At 37.0% G+C, this 19,219-nt stretch overlaps 1 protein-coding gene across 1 annotated transcript in view; it reads right to left on the bottom strand.

Moving 5' to 3' along the window:
- Window positions 1-19,219, bottom strand: part of SUGCT (succinyl-CoA:glutarate-CoA transferase) — an 871,200-nt gene that overhangs the window by 718,774 nt on the left and 133,207 nt on the right. Inside the window, exon 8 of the mRNA XM_004383969.2 lies at window positions 15,824-15,967. Within this exon, the coding sequence (XP_004384026.1) occupies window positions 15,824-15,967 (144 nt within the window). The remainder of the gene's footprint in view (window positions 1-15,823; window positions 15,968-19,219) is intronic.

The following is a 19,219-nucleotide window of genomic DNA, read 5'->3' as shown; positions in this document are numbered from 1 at the left end:
ATTCTGGCTGCACTTCTTCCAAGACTGATTTGTTTGTTCTTTTGGCAGTCGGTGGTATATTCATTATCCTTTCGCCAACACCATAATTCAAAGGCATCAATTCTTCTTCGGTCTTCCTTCATTGTCCAGCTTTCATATGCATATGAGGCGACTGAAAACACCATAGCTTGGGTCAGGCTCACCTCCGTCCTCAAAGTGACATCTTTGCTTTTTAACAGTTTAAAGAGATCTTTTGCAACAGATTTGCCTAATGCAATATGTCATCTGATTTCTTGACTGCTCCTTCCATGGGTGTTGATTGTGGATCCAAGTAAAATGAAATCCTTGATAACTTCAAAATTTTCTCCATCTATCATGATGTTGCTTATTGGTCCAGTTGTGAGGATTTTTGCTTTCTTTATCCTGAGGCGTAACCCATACTGAAGGCTGTAGTCTTTGATCTTCATCGGTAAGTGCTTCAATTCTTCTTCACTTTCAGTGAGCAAGGTTGTGTCATCTGCATATCACAGGTTGTTAATGAGTCTTCCTCCAATCCTGATGCCATGTTCTTCTTATAGTCCAGCTTCTCGGATTATTTGCTCAGCATACAGACTGAATAAGTATGGTGAAAGGATACAACCCTGACACACACCTTTCCTGACTTTAAACCACACAGCATCCCCTTGTTTTGTTCGAACAACTGCCTCTTGATCTATGTACAGGTTCCTCATGAGCACAATTAAGTGTTCTGGAATTCCCATTCTTTGCAGTGTTACCCATAATTTGTTATGATCCACACAGCTGAATGCCTTTGCATAGTCAATAAAACACAGGCAAACATCTTTCTGGTAGTCTCTCTGCTTTCAGCCAGGATCCATCTGACAACAGCAATGATATCCTTTGTTCTACTTCCTCGTCTGAATCCGGCTTGAATTTCTGGCAGGTCCCAGGTAAGGTCCCTGCTGATGTACTGCTGCAGCCACTTTTGAATGATCTTCAGTAAAATTTTACTTGCACATGATACTAATGATATTGTTCGATGATTTGAAAATTCAGTTGAACCGCTTTCTTTGGAACAGGCATAAATATGGATCTCTTCCAGTTGGTTGGCCAGGTAGCTGTCTTCTAAATTTCTTGGCATAGACAAGTGAGCACTTCCAGTGCTGCATCCATTTCAGTTTCAACTGGTATTCCATCAATTCCTGGAGCCTTGTTTTTTGCCGTTGCCTTCAGTGCACTTGGACTTCTTCCTTCAGTACCATGGGTTCTTGATCATATGCTACGTCCTGAAATGGCTGAACGTTGACCAATTCTTTTTGGTATAGTGACTCTGTGTATTCCTTCCATCTGCTTTTGATGTTTCCTGCGTTATTTAATATTTTCCCCCATAGAATCTTTCTATATTGCAACTCGAGGCTTGAATTTTTTCTTCAGTTCTTTCAGCCTGAGAGATGCTGAGCGTGTTGTTCCCTTTCGGTTTTCTAACTCCAGGTCTTTGTACATTTCATTATAATACTTTGTCTTCTCGAGCTGCCCTTTGCAATCTTCCTTTCAGCTCTTTTCCTTCAACATTTCTTCCATTTGCTTTAGCTACTCGACATTCAAGAGCAAGTTTCAGAGTCTCCTTTGACATCCATTTTGGTCTTTTCTTTCTTTCCTGTCTTTGTAATGACCTCTTGCTTTCTTCTTGTATTATGTCCTTGATGTCATTTCACAACTCATCTGGTCTTCGGTCATTAGTGTTTAACGCATCAAATCTATTCTTGAGATGGTCTCTAAACTCAGGTGGGATATACTCGAGGTCGTACTTTGCCTGTCTTGGACTTGTTCTAATTTTCTTCAACTTCAAGTTGAACTTGCATATGAGCAATTGATGGTCTGTTCTGCAGTCAGCCCTGGCCTTGTTCTGACTGATGATATTGAACTTTTCCATCGTCTCTTTCCACAGATGTAATCAATTTGATTCCTGTGTATTCCATCTGGTGGGGTCCATGCGTATAGCTGCCGTTTATGTTGTTGAAAAAAGGCATTTGCAATGAAGAAGTCGTTGGTCTTGCAAAATTCTATCATGCGATCTCCGGCATTGCTTCTATCACCAAGGCCATATTTTCCAACTACCGATCCTTCTTCATTTCCTTCTTTCACATTCCAATTACCAGTAATTATCAATGCATCCTGATTGCATGTTCAATCAATTTCAGACTGCAGAAGTTGGTAAAAATCTTCAATTTCTTTATCTTTGGCCTTAGTGGTTGGTGCATATTTTTGAATATTAGTTGTATTAACTGGTCTTCCTTTTTAGGTGTATGGATATTGTTCTATCACAGACAGTGTTATACTTCAGGGTAGATCTTGAAATGTTCTTTTTGACAATGAATGCAATGCCATTCCTCTTCAAGTTGTCATTCCCGGCATAGTAGGCCATACGATTGTCTGACTCAAAATGGCCAATACCAGAACATTTCAGCTCAATAATGCCTAGGATATATCGATGTTTATGTATTTCATTTTTGAAAATTTCTAATTTTCCTAGATTCATACTTCATACATTCCACATTCCAATTATTAATGGATGCTTGCAGCTACTTCCTCTCATTTTGAGTCATGCTACATCAGCAAATGAAGGTCCCAAAAGCTTAACTCCATCCACGTCATTAAGGTCAACTCTACTTTGAGGAGGCAACTCTTCCTCAGTCGTCTTTTGAGTGCCTTCCAACCTGAGGGGCTCATCTTCTGGCACTGTATCAGACAATGTTCTGCTGCTATTCATAAGGTTTTCACTGGCTAATTCTTTTCAGAAGTAGACTGCTAGGTCCTTCTTCCTAGTCTGTCTTAGTCTGGAAGTTCAACTGCAACCCATCTGCCATAGGTGACCCTGCTGGTATTTGAATACTGGTGGCATAGCTTCCAGCATCACAGCAACACGCAAGGCCCAAAGTATGACAAACTGACAGATACATGCAGGATTAAGAATACGGATGTGTAATATTCGATATCAAATTCTTGTAGTGTTGGGATGTAAAACCCCTTCAGTTAGGTATATAACACACAAATGCTGTGGGTGAATGGTTTTGGAAAAAAAGACAAAAAAAAAAGATAAGAGACTGAGTTCCACATATGGTACACGCAGGGTTGAAAGAAGAGAATGAATGCAGGGATACTGAGTTCAATGAAAACAGGTACCTGTAGCAAGAAAGAAGCTGAAGAATCGATAGAGATCTTGGAGGGGGCATAGGCTTCCACAAAGATGTGGAATGGAGGATCCAGCTCATTTTGGACATTTCTTTAAAGAGGGTAACACCAGTTGAAATGTAGGTTGCACCAATATTCCCATTGACTGGGTCAGAAATGATCAGGCACTAGCATTGGACACAAAACTGTGCACTTTTGCATGAATAAAGTAGATTAAACTATTTCTATGCTGCTTTTGTATTACTTCTACTAAGAATCCATATTTATAATAGCTAATGGACTAGTCACCATTGCTATTATTTTTAAATAATCATTCATGTTATAGCATGTATTAGTACTTTATTCCTTTTCATTGCCTAAGATGTCCCATTGTATTGGGATACCACATTTGTTTACCCATTCATCATTTGATGAAGCACATAAGGACTTCTAATCAGATGGTCCATTATTGAAAAAAAAACACAGTCTAGAGCTGCACTGCCCAATAAGGTAGCCACTGGCCATACATGGATCTTTAAATTTGAATTGAAGTAATTAAAATCAAACACAATTTAAAATTCAGTTTATCAGTAATGTTTGCCACATTTCAAATGCTCAATAGCCAAATGTGGCTGGTGGCTACTGTACTGGATAACACAGACATAGAACATTTCTTTCATCATAGTAAGTTGTATTGATCAGTGCTGGCCACATTGCTTATAAAATCATTTTCCCAAAAAAGAAGGTAAGATGTCTTATCTTTGTATACCCCTCTCGGGAGCTAAAATATATTCCCCAGACATCCTTATTTACTATTACATTGCCAGGAGTAACAGCATACATAGTATCAGGTACTGGATAAATATTTAAGTCAATGAATGAATAATGGGTGGGCCATATACCCTTACAGAGAGAAGCAGTATATAGCATGGACTCTGGAGCAAGACTGAGTGAGTACATGTTCCAGCTCTGCTACTTACTGGCTGTGTGACACAGGGCAAGTTATAGTATTACTAAGTGCCTCTACTTCCTCCTGAGTACACTAGGAAAAATAAAGCTGTTAGGAAAATAAATTAATACATACAACGTACTTAACAGTGCCTAGTATCCACTAGATGTTATATAGGTTTTGCTATGTTATTAAAGCCACTCAAGAATTCAACTTTGAGGAATGAACAGCCTGTGAAACCTATGGAATGCAGGATACATCTATCTACTGCGAGGTCAGCAAGTTTATAGCAATCTCCCAGTGTTGTACCTTGGTAGACACTGTTAATAATCACAGCACTAGTCTTTCAGGAAGTCTTGTCCTTCTCAATATCAGTGTTCAGTTAGCCAAAATAGCAGAAAAGATTAAAATTACTTGCAGTCCTGTGTTGCTTCTGCTACCATTCAACCAAAACGGCACCAGGACTTAACCTATGCTCTACAGTGTTAACCCAATACACTGCCAAGAAATCTTCTCTCCCAAAAAAAAGAATAATCTGTTACTGATTCCTAACTTCTAATGGGCCTACTGACTACAGAATACTGTATTATTATTTGAAATGTCACATCATATGTTTATTTTTTTTAGACGAACATTCATAAATGGCCAGATGGATGTCAATATCAACTTCTAAAAGACATCTTGCAATCAGTGACACCAGCCTTTTGTCATTTCCTAGAATATGCCAAGCTTTGTCCTGCTTCAAGCCTTTGCATTTATTGTTCCCTCTATCTAGAACAATCTTGCCCTGGCTAGTCATGTGGCAGACTCCTTTCTATTCCCCAGAATTTAACTCAGAGAAGTCTGTGTTAATCAGCCTAACAGAACCACTCCTGCTTATCAAACTGTTTATTTCCTTCTGAACGTTTATCAGTTATTACTTGTTTACTGACTGTCTCTCCAACTATAATGTAAGTTCCTTGAGGGCAGAAAACTTGCTGACTTATTTATCATTCACTGTATACTCTGGCATATAGTAGATGCAGAAAAGGGATGGATGGATGCATGGATGGATGCATGGATGGATGCATGGATGGATGCATGGATGGATTCTGTTAGTGCAGATGCACCTTAATATCTTACTCCCTAAACTGAACATCTATGTGTAAAAAGAGTCAGAGATCAGAGTAACAACATTTAAGGTAAAAATATATTTAGTGTGTGGCATTTAAACAATAGAAAAGTAAACTAAAGCATTTTAGAAGATTTTTTAAAACAAGAGTTGAAATCTAAGGCATTTCTTTAACCCTTAGTTGTCTAGAAAATGAAATCAACCAGAATATCCAAATTGCGAAGCACTCCAGCTAATCAATGTCTTATTATACACTGCTGGTATATAATGACTCTAGCGTACAAAATAATTATAAACATGAACAAACTAATCACCATTACACCTAAAGTAAAGAAGAACTAATTGTTTTAGAATTAAATCTTAGTCACCATGTTTGATGCTAACAGTTTATGTATCCTTCAGCAACAATGATGACATAATTAGTTGGGAGCAAATAGACACGTTCCACTAGGAATCAGCTGGTCCTTAACTTATGGCAGGTAAATCGCCACTATTAATTAGCCAATACACAAAGATATGACCACTATACTTTATTCTACATAAAACTTCCTGACCCCACAAAGTACAAAGATGTAAGCAGAATTGATTAATTTAGTGACAAGAGAAAATTATTCTACTCTGGTAGTGGAGAATATCAGTAATACTGTTAAACCCACTGTTAGAAGCAGTTAATTAAATTCATTATTCTGTAACATTCAACAAGGACAAAATCCGATTTCAGGAAATACTTGTCAACACTAATGGTTCTTTTACTCCTCATTTCTTTTATATCTTGATCTTAATTATGTTTCTATTTTTCAGAACATTCTGAAACCACCAAATTGTTTTAAAACATCTAATAAGAGAATTAAATTTGATCACCATGAAATTTGTCTTCCTGTTTTATTCTTTCCTGCTTTGGGATATGCTCCCACTAGTAATTATCAATTATTATGAGTTAAAAGGCCTGGTATCCCTCACTTGTGGTTCATGTCATATAAAAACAAGCAATACTCATGAATATAACTAATGACTTCAGTTATACAAAACCAGAGCATTCTCCCAATAGACTTGGATTTCATGGAATCTTCTTTAAAACTCATGTTTTGTATTGCAGCTAACTTGTATTTTCCAACAAATAGCATAAAATAATAACATAAAATAGTAGATTCTCTGAAATTTTTTGTAATTTTTTTTTTGATTCATCTGAATTTTTTATGTTTTGGAGTATGTTTACCTTCCTATTGTTGTTATGGTTGTTAGGTGCTGTTGAATCGGTTCCGATTCATAGAGCTGTCACACAAATAGACATATGCACACCCATGTTCATTGCAGCATTATTCACAATAGCAAAAAGATGGAATCAACCTAAGTGCCCATCAACAGATGAATGGATAAACAAACTCCGGTACAAACACACAGTGGAATACTATGCAACAATAAAGAACTATGATGAATCTACAAAACATCTCACAACATGGATGAATCTGGAGGGCATTATGCTGAGTGAAATCAATCAATCACAAAAGGACAAATAGTGTAGGAGACCACTATTATAAAAACTCATTAAAAGGTTTACATACAGAAAAAAACACAATCTTTGATGGTTACAAGGAAGGGGAAGGGTGGGGAGGGAAAAACACTAAATAGACATAGAGAAGTGGTAACTTTGGTGAGGGGTAAGACCGTACACAATACTGGGGAAGTCAGCACAACTTGACCAAGGCAAGGTCATGGAAGCTTCATAGACACATCCAAACACCCTGAGGGACCAAATTACTGGGCTGAGGGCTGTGGGGACCATGGTCTTGGGGGACATCTAGCTAAATTGGCATAACATAGTTCATAAAGAAAATGTTCTACATTTTACTTTGGTGAGTAGCATCTGGGGTCTTAAAAGCTTGTGAGCAGCCATCTAAGATACTCTATTGGTCCCACCCCATCTGGAGCAAGAAAAATGAAGAAAACCAAAGACACAAGGGAAAGATTAGTCCAAAGGACTAATGGACCACAAGTACCACAGCCTCCACCAGACTGAATCCAGCACAACTAGACAGTGCCTAGCTACCACCACTGACTGCTCTGACAGGGATCACAACAGAAGGTCCTGGCTGAAAAATGTAGAACAAAATTCTAACTCACAAAAAAAAACTAGACTTACTGGTCTGAAAGAGACCAGCGAAACCCCAAGAGTATGGTCCCCGGATACCTTTTTAACTCAGTAATGAAGTCACTCCTGACATTCACCTTTCAGCCAAAGATTAGACAGGCCCATAAAACAAAACGAGATTAAATGGGCACACCAGCCCAGGGGCAAGGACAAGAAGTCAGGAGGAGACAGGAAAGCTGGTAATGAGGAGCCCAAGGTTGAGAAGGGAGAGTGTTGACATGTCGTGGGGTTGGCAACTAATGTCACAAAACAATATATGTATTAACTGTTTAAGGAGAAACTAATTTGCTTTGTAAACCTTCATCAAAAGTATGATTAAAAAAAAAATTGACCACAGGTAACTGAGAGTTGTTAGGCTGGCAAGGGTCTTTAAGGCAAAAATGCATTGGGTTCTTCAAAAAAGGGAGGTTCAAATCAGTGTTCCCTGATTTCCTGAATTTTCCAACATTACCTTCTCTTTTTTTCTCTTCCCCCACTCTATTCTCTCAGCTTTCTTGATCATACACTTTGCTGCCTCTCTACTCACCCTTCTGCATCATCTCAGCTTTCAGACTCCACTTCCTTCCTGGATACACACTTGTCTTTCCTCATAGATTTAGTACATTTATAGACTATTCTCAAGGCAATTCTTCCAGGGATGACATCAATTAGGCATAGTAGGCACAGTGCCTAGGACTCAATTTTGTGGATACTTTTAGGGGTCCACAAAATTGTTTTGATTTAATTCCTTTTAAAATTAGAAGAAAAATGAATGTGATAATAATGAATCCAACCTGGGTTATACTCATCTTTATATGCATGCAGCCATAAAATATAATTTTCAGTATTTTGTCATGGAGGAAAGGATCCAATGAAGGCAAAAGTGCCTAGTGTCTACAAAAGCCATAATGCAGCCCTCAATTCTTCTATTGGATCACCTGATCTGAGGCCCCTCCTCACTCAAAACTGAACCATTCCAGCCTTATGGGTAAGACCCAGACCATAGTTAATTGTACAATACTTTCTTCAAAACCTCATTTATAGTGATGGCTGCACAACTCAGTAAACAGACTACTAATCATTAAATTGTACACAAAATAGAGTGCATTTTGTGATATATATATATATATCTTGATCTAATTACTCAAAAAAAGATATAGAGTGAAAAAGTAAAGCACAAACACAGGTGTATTAAAAGAAACAAAAAGATAAATTTCATATTGCTATATATTTTTTGAGATTCAAAAGTTTATCCATTAGAATGTGCTGAGATAATGAGAGTTAAATTTTTATCTAGCCTAAAGATGAACAGTATAGTATAAATGTGAAGAAAATTAGGAATATCAAAAATGGCAAAAGATTCTATATGTGAAAATAATTACGGAAGTTTGGTGCTAAAGAAACTAACTCATTGTAGTAGTAATTTGGAGAGCCTGGCTGCAATTAAATACAGGAAGGATATTAAAATTTCCAGGAGATATTTCTGTAAGCCACAACAGAAGAATAAGAGCAACAGAGTAATTGGAACCACATCCAAACCCACTTCCTTGTTATTTACCAATATCATTTAAAGGACACTGTAGAGATGCTGATGTTAAACAATCTTCAGTTGACAACGTTAAATCATCTTAAGGCTAAAAAAAATCAAAAGAATTTTATAACAAGGGTTAAAAGTTTATAGCCTTGAAACTACAAAAATCTGGTGCCCACTACAAACCACATCCCGGCAATTGTCATGTCTGTACAATGAACTACTTGAAATGGTTTTGTTGTGGTAGAGACAATCATCTCAGAGTTAATAATTAGCTACTATTCAAATCAAGTGTAATTTGTCTATTGTACACTAGATTACCATTAAGAAAGGGAGTGCAAAATTTCATTTTTAGCAACTGACATTGAATATTATAATCATTCGTCATCCTATGTAATGCAATCAAAATGAGTAGAAAATGTATATTTTTTTTACAACTGCATTAAATCCCAGTCATCTTCCAGGCAGCTGAAATTAAGTTCAAATGTTATCTGCTTAATGCAGTTGAACGTTTATATTTAAACAGAAAGAAAATGAATGCATTTTTAAAAAAGATAAAGTTTCCTATTATGTTACTTTGAAGAGTATCTAGAAATATCACTTCTTATTTACACAAAGCAGATTTTAATAAGCTTGTGGTTTGATTTTTAGATCTAGAATCTATGAATGTTATCTTAAATTGAAAGACAAAGTGAAGTTAGTCAAGATTTCTCTATTATAAAAAATTATGTTAATTATACTAAACAATAATTATGTCTATGATCTCAGCACATTTCTAACATTGTTAAATATTTTTTTCAACAACTTAATAAAATTAATGGTAGTCATCAGTAGAATATTTTCTAATTTACAAAGCATTTTTCACATCCTTCATTGCATTAGCCCCTCAAAAGAACCCTGTATGTTAGTATACTGGACATTTTTTGACTGTCTGACAACATCCATTTTCCCTTCCTCTAGCCAGAAATAATCAGATCTTTCTTTGAGAGAATCATCTCTCCCCCAGTCTCAGCCATACGGTTTAGGTGGAGTTAACTTCATCCACAGTACTAGGGAAGGCTTAAGCCAATCAACATAGTCCATCTTTCAGACCTCAAAAATCAGGAACGGTCATTTAACCCAATGAAATATATGGCCTTGTTTTGGGGGACTCTAGAACAGAGAACTTCCTTTTTCTTCCATGGGAACTACTAGAAGATTCTGAAGTTTTCCTGAAGAGTGTAGTATAAGAGTATATTACCTGGAACCGGATCTGCTGCAACTTTACCTTCACATAATTAAGGAAGGAGAAAAGGGAGAAAGAAGGGGAAAAGCAGAGAACATAGAAGAGGATTGAAAACAGGACATTAAAGACGGACAAGTGAGAAAAAGGCAAACAGAGAAGAAAAGGGGTGCCCAGGCCTCCAACGCATCTGTCAATTTGTCGTACTGTGGGGGCTTGTGTGTTGCTGTGATGCTGGAAGCTATGCCACTGGTATTCAAATACCAGCAGGGTCACCCATGGTGGACAGGTTTCAGCTGAGCTTCCAGACTAAGACAGACTAGAAAGAAGGACCTGGCGGTCTACTCCTGAAAAGAATTAGCCAGTGAAAACCTTATGAATAGCAGAGGAACACTGTCTGATACAGTGCCAGAAGATGAGACCCTCAGGTTGGAAGACACTCAAAAGACGACTGGGGAAGAACCGCCTCCTCAAAGTAGAGTCGACTACCCTAATGATCTGGATGGAGTCAAGCTTTCAGAATCTTCATTTGCTAATGTGGCAAGACTCAAAATGAGAGAAAACAGCTGCAAACACCCAGTAATAATCGGAATGTGGAAGTATGAATCTAAGAAAATTAGAAATCATCAAAAATGAAACGGAATGCATAAACATTGATATCCTAGGCATTAGTGAGTTGAAATGGACTGGTATTGGCCATTTTGAATCAGACAATCATAAGATCTACTATGCCGGGAATGAAAATTCTCAGAGGTTATTCTGAATGGGGCAGCTGTATCAAGTATCCAAAGTGACATATTCTTTCGTTGAAAAGGCCACTGCCTAACAGGACTTATAGATACAGAATCAGAATCCTTGAGAGATGAAAATCCAGATTTCTAAGCATGGCAGACAAGACCCTTAACAATCTTGGCCCAACGAAACTCCTCAATACTGTCTCCTGCCTTGGCCTGCTCATATTCCAAGCTCCAGCTTTGTCATATCTCTTTGCCTTTGCATTTGCTGTTAACCTCGCCAGGAATGCACCTCATTCTCTCACCTCCAGCTTGGGTGTACTCCTATCCAGGCTTCAAGACCCAGCTTACATATCACCTTTAACTCTCCCAACAACTCAGCTGGTTCTACTTCTATACTTACTGCACTGTAACAAATCTGATCTGTCTGACTCACTAGCTAACCCTTGGACAGATGTGTCTCCTCCTGCTCCAAGTCTAGATAGCACAGAACCTAGGACACAGTGAGTGCTCAACTGAGTAGGACTGAAACAAAAAGTCCATTCATTCCGTAACTCCATATGCTGTTTTTCTCAAAATGCTCGTATTTCAACACAAATGCTTGTCTATCAAATTCCATGATAGTTTTCACTCACTCGATCAAAACGTGATAAATAATGATCCACATGGGACCCCTTTGCTATACTATCTTTTTGTGGCTTTTAGTATGCTTTATTCTTGGGAGGGGTGTCTCTTGCTATGGTTTTCTTTGTTACTGAGTGCTACTTTCACTTTCTCTGCCTCTTACTCAATCTTCTTTCTCCCCTGGAGCTTCACCACAGGAAAGTCTAAAGCTCCTGCTCTCAGTGTCACATCTCCCAAAGCTTTTGCTTCTATGAAATAAAATTTTTTAAAAAAATGGATCAATCAGGATGTCACAAACTTGAGTTGTAACTCTGTTGCTGTGACTCTGTTGCTCATGCAAATATCTTAAGCTCTCTTAGCCTGTTTCCTTGTGAGCAAAATAAAAATTCCTGCCCTGGACACCCACCACAAGTGATTATAGTGAGGATCATATAACATAGTGGATGTGAACGTGTATAGCACTAAAATAAGGTATAATAAATTGTTATTATTAAAAGACAGTTAATGAGTCTTAAAGGCACTAATAATTTCAGGAATCTTCGAGGACTGGGTTAGCTATAGCACAATAAGCCAAATCACCACTACCATGTTTGCCAAAGGCAGATCATCTCATCATCACCTGTTTATCAACTACTTAAGTCAATGGTTTTCTGCTTTTTACTAATCTTCCTCACCAACATTTTTTTACATGTACAATTCTGTGATATTAGTTACTTTCATTATGCTGTGCAGACATCACCACTATCCATTTTCAAATTAGAATTTAATTATCTTGTAGCACATAACACAGCAACTGGCAATGTGGAAATGTGTGTTTCCCTGGGGTGGGGGTGGGGTAAGTTGAAACCACCTAAGGGTTATGAGACATTCCCACTGGCAGCAGTGGCTCTCCCATTGATCTCAAAAGATTGGAGAGCCTGCTATTGGACAACTATTGTGCCAGGCATTGAGGATACTACTACAAGCAAAAACGAACAATGTCCCTGCACTCACAGATCTTGCAGTCTCAAGGAGCAACACGGACAACAAATAGTAGGATAAAGACACCCACACCCAAAATGACTGAAATATATATATGTGTGTGAGTTTGCAATCTCTGCACCCTCTCTTCAGAACAACCTTAAAGTGGTTCCAACCTCCCCTACCCCCACCACAGGGAAACTCACATTTCCATACTGCCAATCACTGTGTTAGGTGTTACAAGATAATTAAATCCCAATGGAAATGGATTGTGGTGATGGTTGTACAACATGATGAAAGTAACTAATATTATGGAATTGTACATGTAAAAAAAGTTGAAATGAAAATTTTTTTGTTATATATATACATATACGCACATACTCATAACAAAAAAAAACAAGAGAAGTTTTTCAAAAGCTAACTAATTAATAATTAAAGTGTGCAATAAGGCATTCTAGGCATAGATCAGGAGACTTAAGTAGAGTTCCAGGTCAGGGCCAGCAATATAATTTGCAAGACCTAGTGCAAAACGGACTATATGAAGAAGAACGTGACATCAAGATTGGAGGAAGACTCATCAACCTGCGATATGCAGATGACACAACCTTGCTTGCTGAAAGTGAAGAAGACTTGAAGCACTTACTGATGAAAATCAAAGACTACAGCCTTCAGTATGGATTATACCTCAACATAAAGAAAACAAAAATTCTCACAATTGGAACAAGAAGCAACATCATGATAAACAGAGAAAATATTGAAGCTATCAAGGATTTCATTTTACTTGGATCAACAATCAATGCCCATGGAAGCAGCAGTCAAGAAATCAAACTACGTATTGCATTGGGCAAATCTGCTACAAAAGACCTCTTTAAAGTGTTAAAAACAAAGATGTCACTTTAAGGACTAAGGTGCCCCTGACCCAAGCCATGGTATTTTCAATCGCTTCATATGCGTGCAAAAGCTGGACAATGAATAAGAAAGACTAAAGAAGAACGGATGCATTTGAATTAAGGTGTTGGCAAAGAATAGTGAATATACCATGAACTCTCAGAAGAATGAACAAACCTGTCTTAGAAGAAGTACAGCCAGAATGCCCCTTAGAAGGGAGCATGGTGAGACTTCATCTCATGTATTATGGACATGTTTTCAGGAGGCACCAGTCCCTGGAAAAGGACATCTTACTGGGTAAAGTAGAGAGTCAGTGAAAAAGAAGAAGAGCCTCAGGGAGATAGACTGACATAGTGGCTCCAACAGTGGGCTCAAACATAGCAATAATTGTGAGGATGGTGCAGGACCAGGCACCGTTTTGTTCTGCTGTGAGTCGGAAGTGATTCAATGGCACCTAGTAACAACAGTGCAAAATGAAAATACAGGAACCCTTCCTTGTTCAAAAATTATTTAAAATTTCAAGATGGAAGCAGCAGAGCATTAATTAAACTAAGACTTGGACCCCCTGGGACTACACAGGTCATACATCCATGAAGCCAGCCCTGCCAAGCTCCCATATTCATCAGAAATGCAGTTTGTAGCCAGTCATTTAACCTACTATGCCACAGGTTCTTTGCAGCTATAAAATTAGGGGATGGGATGAGAAGACTTTCAGTTTCTTCCCAGACCTAACATCTATGGTTCTCTGTTAAGGAACTAGATAATTCATTTGCAGAGAGTTCTTATACCCTTTTTACAACCATTATAATTCGGAATGTGACTCAAGGATACTGTTAAAAAACCATACATAGTATTTCACCTTCAACTATATTGATGTTTTTTACATCTATATACCTCCTTAATTTTGCCTAAGAGAAAAAACTCCAAAGCAGTGTTCCAAGTTTACTATTTTCCCATGTATGGCATTTAAATCTGAAATTCCCAACAGAGGCCTCTCCATCTATAAAGTAATTTTTCCCACAGTAAAACTCTCTTCACAGAAATTAAATATTTTCTTTTCTATCCCCTGAAAAATTATCTATTCAGAATCAACTTCCACATATGGTACAGAATTTGGGACTGGCCCAGTAAAAAGGGGGTAAAATGTCATTTTAGAGTGAATTAATCCTTTTATTCCACCAGTTTAGTACTTAGCAAAACATAACTGATAACTATATAAACCAAGTGTTCTTAATCTGGAGTCCATAGACAGAATTCTAGGAGTTCATGACTTGAATGGAAAAAATTATAGCTTTATTTTCATTAATCTCTAATGTTTAACATTCTTCAGTTATGAATGTAGGCAACAAACCACAGTGGTATTAGCAGTATCTACCAAAAGATTGGTAGTTCAAATCCACCAGGCGTTCCTTGGAAACTCTATGGGGCAGTTCTACTCTGTCCTGTAGGGTTGCTATGAGTCAGAATTGACTCGACAGCAATGGGTATGGCTTGATTGGAATCCTGGTGGCAGTGGTTAAGAACTATGGCTGCTAACCAAAAGGTCAGCAGTTCAAATCCACTAGTCGCTTCTTGGAAACTCTCTGGGACAGTTCTGCTCTATCCTACAGGGACGCTATGAGTCAGAATCAACTCCACAGCAACGGGTTTTGTTTTTGGTTTTGGTTTATGATTTGATCATCAGTAAAAAATTATAGATATTTTCATGTCATATATTTGTTGCAGATATCTTGAAATATTATGTTTAACACTATCTGAAAATTTCAATAGTTATTGGACCCACTGGTAGATATTGTTGTTTACTATATTAATAAAGAATTACCTACACTATTGGAGCACAAAGTTGACATTTTTACATTTCAATAACTATATTTCAACATAATTGGCTTAGTTTTGTAATCCTAAGTATATCATTTTATTCTTCTAAAAATAATATTCTGAGAAAAGATCCATTGCCTTCATCAGACTACCAAAGGGGTCTGTGGCACAAAAAAGATGACAAAACCCTGGTCAAAAGAAGTTAAAGAGATAATGTAACAATAAAATTGAAGCAACTGTACTGTTGTCACGCAAGTAGTGATACCCATTGCTGTTGAGTAGATTTTGACTCATAGCAACTCTATAGGACAGAGCAGAACTGCCCCATAGGGTTTCCAAGGAGCAGCTAGCTGGTGGATTCGAACTGCCGACCTTCTGGTTAGCAGCCGTAGCTCTTAATTACTGTGCCACCAGGGCTCTTCAAGTGGTAATAGACCTAGTTTAATAAATAAAAACTGTCTAAAATTCTAATTCAACAACGTTGTCTATAATACAACAAAATCTTCATGGTCTATTTCTTTTAATGTGACAATAATTAAGTACATCAAAACAGAGGTGACTTCTGTTGTTCTTCTGTTTTGTTTTCTGTTTTGTTGTTGCTGTTGTTGTTCTTTTGTTTTTGCAAGTATGACCACAGGATTTGACCTGAAAAAGGACAACCCAGACACGTTTTTACACCATTATCTAAAATGATATTTGGATTCATACCTGAGATGACAGTAGGTTACAATCAATGAACAGTCCTTTCCCAGTTTTATATCTTTGTATTAATCCAGCCATGATGGCTCCGTATGCATACAGGCCAGTGGCAAGATCAGTCATGGCCACTCCTGGGCGAACTGGATCTCCATCCTTATTTGAGAATTGGGTTGAAAAGACAGACAGAAAACTGAAAATTAAAACCATATATGATTTCTCAAATATTAACAAGGTTAAACAAAATTGTATATAAGGTGAGCCGTCATACACACACACACACACAACAAATACAATAGATTACCATTGTATATATCTGTTGGTGGTGGAATTATATTTACTGTTTTTGTCACTGTAACCCCTACCAACCAAAATAAATCAAACCAAACCAAACTAAATAAAAGATTTTTTAAAACATGTCTGAAGTTCCTTCTTAAAATAGTTTACCTTGTTTATACTAAAAAACTAAATATCTGAATTTGAATTTAAATGAGTTAATCTGTTGGGGAGAAGGAGTTAAAGCAGCATTTTTCTCCTGTTGAGTGGGAAGCTCTCCCAGGAAACAAAGAAGACAAGAGATCTGGTCTAATCTCCTTATAAACATGCTAAGAGCTGGCAAATAAACTAATGGCAGTTGTTAGGAGAAGGGCATTTATCCATAGAATGTTTCTAGTAGGATGTCCCTGGTTTAGGATTGCTAAACATTTTGCTGCTAACCAAAGTTCGGCAGTTTGAATCCACCAGCCACTCCTTGGAAACCCTATGGGGCAGTTCTACTCTGTCCTATAAGGTCGCTGTGAGTTGGAATCGACTCAACAGCAGTGGGTATGATAAACAAACTTAGTAGTATCTATAGATTTATGAAGCATGGAGCATTAGCTATGAAACAGTATAAAATGAAGATGTTTCACAGTCTATAATCCTCTCTTCTGTGTGAGATAACTCATGCACTTCATTAGGAAGCTTATTTATTGTTCTGGGTCTGCAAGCTGTTCTGTAATAGGGGAAGAAAGGATCCCTGAATGTCCAGGACCTCTCTCTGCTTCTCCTGTGCCTTCTGATTGCTTGTATCCTTGAGATTATTAGTAAAGCTTGATACTGATTAACATCTCTAATTCATGTCAGTCTGATTTGACAATCCAATCCTTTTCCTACATGCAAAGGTTTTACAACAGTGCCTGGCACACAATAAGTACTCTGTACAAGTTAGCTATCAAAATTATAATCAACATTATCATAAGTTATTGTTATATCAGACAGTTTCCACTTTTCATTACCTTGAATTCTTCCAAGCCTTTCATGGCACAGAAACCCATATTTCACATTTTATCAGGTTGACACATTATTCATTCCCTTCCTTATTTACTAATTCCAGCTGCTGTTCAGTCATTTTCAAACAGCAACCATTGCAGTCAAGTCGATTCCCATTCACAGTGACTGTATAGGACAGAGCAGAACTGCCCCATAGGGTGTCCAAGGAGCAGCTGGTGGATTCCAACTGCTGACCTTTTGGTTAGCAGTTAAGCTCCTACCCACTGCGCCACTTTTCCTTTTCCTCAGCTCCTACATAAGCCATGTTAATCACCTTACAAGAGTGATAAATAATGTTAATAGCAAGAAAATGCAGGCTATAGTGGCTAAACATTTTTTTTCTACTTTGCAATACAATTTCAAGGAAGATATTGTCACAAAAATTGGAAACCTCTGGCAGCCTAACTTTTATTACTGTATAGTGGCTTGAATCAGTAAATTTAAAATTTAATTTGTCATTGGGATTTAAGATTATTGAAGGCATTCAAAGCCAAAGACAAGTTCAAATTTAAGTTTACAGACATCTGTTTACTTATCATAAAATGAATATAATCAGATTTTATCTCCTATATCTCAGATCAGTAGGAATAAACAAGACAATAAATCCTTTATATTTTAATTTTTCTTTAGAGGGGGGACTATATCTGATTAATATTCTAAAAATATCATTACCCAGAATAATAACCTGTGTTGTATGAATGTTAAATAAATATTAAGTCATCTATGTATTAAAGACAACACTGTAACTAGTAAAAATGACCACTTATTCCAAGTAATTTTAGGTCAACACTTGATGAAAAGAGCCCTGTTAACCCACTTTAAATTCAAAAATACAAACAGGTTGAGAAGAAAAGGGTGGAAAAACATACACCATGTAAGCAACAACCATAAGGAAGTTGGAGTAGCTATACTAATATCAGACAAAATAGACTTCTAAAAACGTTACAAGGTATAAAAGAATGTTACTAGATATAGAGGGATGTTTTATAATGATAAAAGGATCAATCCTTCAGGAAGATATAGCAAATATAAACATAGGTGTGCCAAAAAACAGAGCTCCCAAAGACATGAAACAAAAACTTACAGAATTGAAATGAGATATAGCAACTCAACAATATAGAAAAAGACTTCAATACCCAATTGTCAATAAAGGATAGAAAAACTACACAGAATATCAACAAGAAAATCAAAGACTTAAACAACACTATAAACCAGCTACACCTAACAGCTATCTATAGAACACTCCATCCAACCAAAAAAAATACAAATTTTTCTCAAGGGTACATAAAATATTCTCTAGGATAGACCATATGCTAGGCAATAAAGCAAGCTTTGATAAATTTAGAAGACTGAAATCATACAAAATATGTTCTCTGATCACAATGGTATGAAATTACAAATTAATAACAGAAAGAAATTTAGGATGGTCATGTATAGGAGGACGTTAACCAACACATTCTTATATATTTAATGGGTAAAAGAAGAAATCAAAAGGGAAATTAGAAAATACTTTCAGAAAATGAAAATGAAGACACAACTTATTAAAACTTATGGGATGCAGCTAAAGTAGTGCTTTGAGATAAATTTATATCTGCAAAGGCCTACATTAAAAAAGAATGATCTCAAATCAATAAGCTAATTTTCCTTTCCACCTAAAGACACTAGAAAAAAGAAAATAAACCTAAGGCAAGGAAAAGGAAGAAAATAATATATATATTAGAGTGGAAACTAAAGAAATACAGAATATAAAAACAATAGAGAAAATCAACAAAACGAAAAGTTGGTTCTTTGAAAAGATCAACAAAGGTGACAAACCTATAGTGAGACTGACTAAGAAAAAGAGAGAAGACTCAAAATACAAAATCATGAATGAAACAGGGGACAAGACAATTCAATGGGGGAAAGAATAGTCTTTTAAACAGTTGGTGAAAAGAACGAAGTTGGATTCCTTCCTCACACTATATAAAAAAAATTACCTCTACTGCACTGGTCTCATCCCTTTGGGAGCAAGGGAGAATAAAGAGAACAGGATACAAGGAAAAGATTAGTCCAAAGGACTAATTGTCCACAGCTACCAAGGCCTCCACCAGACTGAGT

Source organism: Trichechus manatus, unplaced genomic scaffold, assembly GCF_000243295.1.
Source record: "Trichechus manatus latirostris isolate Lorelei unplaced genomic scaffold, TriManLat1.0 scaffold00114, whole genome shotgun sequence".
Taxonomy (NCBI): Eukaryota; Metazoa; Chordata; class Mammalia; order Sirenia; family Trichechidae; genus Trichechus; species Trichechus manatus.
This window is presented reverse-complemented; position numbering and strand designations above follow the sequence as displayed.